The sequence below is a fragment of the Morone saxatilis genome, unplaced genomic scaffold, assembly GCF_004916995.1.
Source record: "Morone saxatilis isolate NCDOM2014 unplaced genomic scaffold, NCSU_SB_2.0 Contig0, whole genome shotgun sequence".
Lineage (NCBI taxonomy): Eukaryota > Metazoa > Chordata > Actinopteri > Moronidae > Morone > Morone saxatilis.
In genome coordinates this window covers 2,872,026-2,878,355 of record NW_023339650.1, presented here as the reverse complement: position 1 = coordinate 2,878,355, position 6,330 = coordinate 2,872,026, and the positions used below count along the sequence as shown (strand labels likewise).

At 40.3% G+C, this 6,330-nt stretch overlaps 1 protein-coding gene across 1 annotated transcript; it reads left to right on the top strand.

Annotated features, from left to right (window-relative positions):
• The first annotated feature begins 3,185 nt into the window (after positions 1-3,185).
• Positions 3,186-5,818, top strand: nppa (natriuretic peptide A). Its single transcript, XM_035656288.1, has 3 exons — positions 3,186-3,296; positions 4,468-4,786; positions 5,814-5,818. Exons 1-3 carry the CDS (start codon positions 3,186-3,188, stop codon positions 5,816-5,818), a joined length of 435 nt encoding a protein of 144 aa, XP_035512181.1.
• Positions 5,819-6,330: the final 512 nt, after the last annotated feature.

The following is a 6,330-nucleotide window of genomic DNA, read 5'->3' as shown; positions in this document are numbered from 1 at the left end:
TGTGTTTGGTGATGTAACTGGTCACTTTGTAGAGCAGTTCTATGCTAAATCAGGCTGTGTGCGATTCCTCACTGCAAGACTGGTCCTGTCCACTGCCACCCCCGCCCTATTTCTCTTGCCTGGTTGCCCGAATCTGAAAGCGGCACCACCTTGACTTCCCTCCAATCCAGAAAGCTGCCCAGGAAGACCGCTCCCCCCCTTCCAAAATAGGCTGCAGGCCTGCTCTCCTCCAGGGCAGCTTTTTCTCCCCATTCCTGTGATTAGCCTTGCCTCATATACCACTCGTGTGAATTAAACTGATTGTGTATTGAGTGGAATTAGTTTGTTAGCATTACTGTTAACTTAGTAGTAACTAGGTAGGATCGGATTAGCAGTAGATGTATTGTATTGCGCCCCACCAATGAGCCCAGGGCAAGATACTCTGTAGTCAGTCATAAAGTTGTGAATCTGTCTAGTGAAAATCTCGCAACGAGGAACACCCACGAGGCTAGGAGTATCAAGTTTGATTTGGTTATAGCCCCACACCTGTAGATCATACTTGTATGTTAGTTAATCACATAGGTTTAGAGTGTGCTGCGTCTTTGTGATTTGTAGAAAGTATCGGGAAAGAGAGGTTTTGGTGTCCTGAGATAGCTTCTGTTATGAATTGGCGCTATACAAATAAAATTGAATTGAAATTGAATTGAAAAAATATAAATACATATAAATTTAGGAGGAACTACATATATACATATCAGGGTATGCAAAAATATAATTAGTTAACTCACCTGGATGAGTCCCTTGCAGCAAAACTGAAGGAGGTTTTTGTCCAGAAATCCACCATCAAAGAGTCCGTTGTCTCTGAGGTCTGAAAACAGGGATATCCAGAACTCCATGCATTGTCTTCGAAGAAAACCCCACCAATATTCAATTCTTTGATTAGCATTGCTGGCTCCCTCCAAATAACTATCAAGGGTGTCGTCTTGGTGAGTGGAGACAAGGAAATGCTGAAAGCCTCGAACATAGCCATTTTTAGTTCCAAGATCGCCTCTCACAACTCTAGGGCAGCCCTTTAGAAGCTGTACTGCTTCCATGTAATATCCCCCAATCAGCTTTGGGTCACTGCTTGTTGTGTAGGCATTGAGCCAGACTATTTTCCTCGAAAAACCATCAATACATCCATTGATACATATGCCATATGGCTTTAATTTGTCGTATGAGTCCAGGTGCCAGATAAAGTTCGGCCCTCTGGAGAAGTACCTCCTTCGTCCTAGACGTCCTGCTTGCCTGCTTGATACTCCTCGGGGATCCAGCTCTTTTAACACCAGCCGCACATCCTCTTTTCTCACACGCATACCGTTTTCTCTACATTTCGCGTGCATCCACCGATATCCATGAAGCCCAGAGAACAGAAGTTTGTTTCGAATAAATTCAACCACCACCGCTAATTCAGTTCAACTAGACATATATGTTTGTATTTAAGACCAATCTCAAAATAAAAATCAATCAATCTTCCCCACCGGTGTGAAGGCTCCATTGATTTGATTTCAATTTTCCCGGCTTGACCCGGAAGCACACAGCATAAATAACGCGAGACCACACAAAATCAAAGACTTTGCGAGATAACGCAAAACTTTGCGAGATAACGCAAAACTACACTGCCACTTTTTTTCTTCTCCATGCCCCTTCCAGGCTTCCGTACTTTTCCTAGTTCCTACTCGTGCCGCAGCATTCTGAATCAACTGTAGCATCTTAATGGACTTATTTGGGCAGCCTGGTAATAAAGAATTGCAGTAATTCAGCCTAGAAGTAACAAATGCATGAGCTAGTTGTTCTGCATGTCTGTCGGATTTTTGCAAAGTTACATAAGTGAAAAAAGACAGTCCTGGAAGTTTGCTTTATGTGGAAGTTGAAGGACATATTCTGATCAAAGATAAATATATAATAATAATAGATGTGTTCAGGGCGGGAATCTTATCAGACACTTGAAGTTTGGTGCCAAATGGACGATGTACACTCAAGTTACAGCAAATTCATGTGCGTCCACGTTTGACGCCACGCCGCGGACACGCTTTTCAACGACAACTCACCAGATTTATCACATATCATCAACATTATTATTATTTCAACTGGATCTGATCAACCTGCTAGGAGTAGAACATGAAAGTATAAAACTTTCATGTGATAGCGCCACCTACTGTTGCCAGTAGGTGGCGCTATCACTATATCTCAATATTATCACATAGACGTGTTCAGGGCGGGACTCTTATCAAACATATTTCATTGAGATAGGACCATGTACGCTGAAGTTATGACAACTTCCTTTTTCATGGCGAGTCATTTTTATCGTGATGGTGTTTACATCATACTGACCAAATTTGAGGTCAATCCGATCACTAACCTAGGAGATGTTTGTTAAAATACAACGCCAAGAATCGCCAGAAATGACCACGAAATCCAAAATGGCCAACTTCCTGTTGGGTTTGGAGTATGGCTCCAAGAGGCTTTTTTGCTTGTCTGAGCATGATACACATGCATACCAAATTTTACATGTTGGTTGTATGCGTCTTGGGGGCTGATTTTGGTGGGCGGGCTAAGTCATTAGGCTCAAAACTAAACAGACATGAAAAGAAATTTCATCAGCTATCATAATAAATATTATCTACAATAAAAACAATACATTGATGACATTGCTTCCTTCCTCTTCTAATTAAAGCAATGTAACCTCCCTGTAACCCAGGAGCAGCTGTTTTAACCTACTATGGTGTTTTTCAGGCTCAGGAGTGTAGACACTGTTAAGTATTTGCATGGTGAATGCTGCATTCCTGTCAATAAACACCACGTCTGAGCTCAGAGCTCCAAGATGGCTCCTGAGGTCATGCCACTGCTGGCTGGTTAGTGTGACGAAACACAGACACGTATACTGTGTACACACAAACACACACACACACACACACACACACACACCAACACACACATCACCTACCACCGAGCACCACTTAAAGGGACATCTGACCAGCTGCTTTATCATGCAGAGGTGTCAGAATGCACTTGAGGCCATCTACAAAATGATGAGCCACTGACACTGACTTTCTGTCACATGGTGAGTGTGTGCGTGTGTGTGTGTGTATGTGTGTGTGTGCATGCTGGCATGTATATAAAATCATGCAGTGCTGTAGTAGCAGTAGTAGCAACAGAAGGATAACATGAGGACTGCGGTCCTGTGGGGTCTGCTGGCCCTGCTGTGTCAGCACACACTGGTTAGCAGCCACATACTGGGAAGACCCTCTTCTACCAGTGACCTGGCTCAGCTCAAGGTAAGGAACCACAGCACCCCTGTTTGTCTGACAACTGAATTTTGGAAGGTCAGGTACATTCACAGATAGATACAGGGAGTTAGATGTTCTAAGATATTCTAAGGTCAAAGGTGAGAAAGTATTTTTGCACTGGCTGTTGGGGCTGTAGTGTTTATCTGCATCACTTAAAAATTACTCAAATTTATATATTTTTAAAAAACACATTTATTTAATTAACGTCATTGCTTTCTAGTTAGGCAGATTCATTAATTTGTCCAGGTAAGCAACATTTTAAATTGTACTGCTAAAGCTGCAGTAGGTAATTTTTATAAAAATAACTTTTGCTGAAACTTGGCTCTGGTTGGTTGTTTTTATTCAGGCCCGTGGATTTTAAATACCAAACAACAGTTCTGACTCTTCAAATGTTCAAACACGTTTTTCTAGTAAAGTTCAAATCAAAAAGCTTCACAAAACATATTCAGCCTTCCATGGAACATAAAGTGCATCACATGTTTTTTATAAGAATTCCAAATAAATTATTATTATTATCAACTGATAATGTATTGACAATAATTTCATTATCAAAATCGAACATTATCAGCCCAGATAATTATTGAGTGTTCCCAAACTGCAACAAATTAAACAAATTATATATTTATAATTTATTGATTTGTAAAAATTTATAGATTCAGATCAGAAATGCTATCACAATTAACCAGAGAGCTAAATTACTGCTTCAAAGTGCTTGTTTCATCCAACCAACAGTCCAAGCATCAAAATGATTACAATAAATAATTACAATAAGTAAATGGAAAAGCTGCAAATCTTCATATCTGTGGAGCTGAAAGCATGAAATCTTTCTGCATGAAAAATGACATTAAAGCTACAGTAGGTAACTTTTATAAAAATAACTTTTTGTCATATTTGCTGAAACTTTAAACATCAACTTCAAATACCGACACTGGGAATGAAACTCAACAATCAACTATCTTCAAGCCATCCACCCAAAGTGTCTCTCTTTTTAGCTCTGATTGTTTTTATTCAGACCCGGTGGATTCTTGCAAAGGAACGTAATTGTTTCACAGATTATGTCGTACTACTGTCGAGATATATTTAAAGTTTCAGCAAATATGACAAAAAGTAATTTTTTGATAAAAGTTACCTAAGAGCGATCTTCACCTCTCCGCACCAGTCTTTGCTGGAGCGCTTTGAGGAGACTCTGGCTGAAGCGGCCCAGGAGGAGGACTCTGAAGCTGATTATGAAGGGACAAATCAAGAGCCTGAACATAGCCAGGCCAGCCGAGAATGGAGCCCGGACCAGGAGGGGGACCAAGAACCTTTGATATCAGGAAGATCTCAATCACCAGCTGACGGCCGCAGCAAGACCACGAGTCAGAGGAGCCGCCTGCAGGACCTGCTGATGACCACCAGGAAACGGTCCTCTGGCTGCTTTGGAGCCAGGATGGATCGAATTGGAAATGCCAGCGGTCTGGGGTGCAACAGTGGAAGAGGTAAGGGGATGGCAGATGGAAGATTTTGATAAAGCACTGAGGCATGAGGGTGTTCATAGTTGTGAAGTTAGATTTTTATATGGCATATAACAGGCAATTAATTATATAAAAACTACATGTTTTTGCAAATGTGGAATGCTCTTCATCAGAGATATGATTGCATGCAGAGACAACACTCGTATTTTGTGTCCTTGTCACCTGCTTCATGGCCATCACACGCAATATATTATATATAACATATTTTCTCATTTCTAAAGGTTCTTTTTAGTCAAGACTACTTTAGGGCTCTCTCCACATCTTCCTAAAATGGTAACAAATTGGACATGTAAAGAATGTGTGTGTTCTCATTTTTATACCTGTAATGGTTTTCCACTTTAATAGATTTAAAAGTAATGAAATAGACAGTACAGTGTTTGACATTGATTGTACCTACCCACAGCAATCGAGCAACGACTTCTGCTGGGGTACGGCAACTATGACAAACCACGCTGCAGTACACTGTAAAACTAGGACCAGTAGTATTAATGTTGGAAAGTGCTGTTTGTATTATGACTGTAAAAAAGGGCAGCTAGGGAGGGATTTGTTGTTGTGGTCTTGTTATTTCAGATGCCTGTCATACAATAGCAATTTTTTAAATGTTTATTTTTTCTTTCTATATCTATCTATTGGCTACCACGACCAATCCCTTATGTAGACATGTTAATCAGTGAACTTTAGAGGTGTTAGTAGGTGTATATATAAATATTTAAACTTTGGACAGAGCCAGGCTTGTGGTTTCGCCTTCTTGTTTTCATGCTAAGCTAGGCTAATCAGGTCCTGACCCCAGCTTTTTACACGAGACATGAAACTGGTATCCAAATAGTACTTACAAAAATTTTTCTTTAGTGGCACACTGACCTTTCCTGTAGCACTACCTAGACCTACTGAAAACTAACATGAGATAAATATGCATAAATACCATCCAGTGTTGCTACATGAGCAGTTATTTTCCTCTTCCTTTTCTGTGTTTGTGTCATTTCATTATCAGGGTAGTCTGAACGTTTCCTGGGACACGTGTTGGATTAGACTGTAGGTTTATCTCCAGCTGAAGACACTACCAAAGAGATTGGATATGTATGGTTTTGCATTGGTGACAGTGTGTATCTCTTTCTGTGTATTTGTGTGTGTATTTCTCTGAAGTGACAAATAAGCTATTTGTCAACTGTTTAATGAATTCTGCAGTCCATTATTCACTATGTTAAGACCCTCAAGGAAACCAGTTAAATGCATGTGAGTTGCTAACAAAGATAAATAAACTCTTTTTTTCGTATGATGAATTCAGTTTTTTTTTCAAACACACTCCCTTACAGCAGGTATAGTAGATACTGACAGGTCTGTGTTCTACTTGTATTTGTACTGCTGTTTTCAAATGATTTCATGCAGCAAAGCAAAGTCACTGTGACACTTTATCTGATATGACATGTTGAGTGGAGGGGCGTTTCCAGACTTTTTGACTAGAGTGGCACAAGAGTGGCACTGACTTATCCAGCATAAAGTATGTGTCT

Excerpts from the sequence above, each read along its gene's own strand:
- nppa (XM_035656288.1), top strand. The coding sequence starts at position 3,186 with ATGAGGACTGCGGTCCTGTGGGGTCTGCTGGCCCTGCTGTGTCAGCAC. Across the intron at positions 3,297-4,467 it reads GTGACCTGGCTCAGCTCAAG|TCTTTGCTGGAGCGCTTTGA; the intron begins GTAAGGAACCAC and ends TCTCCGCACCAG.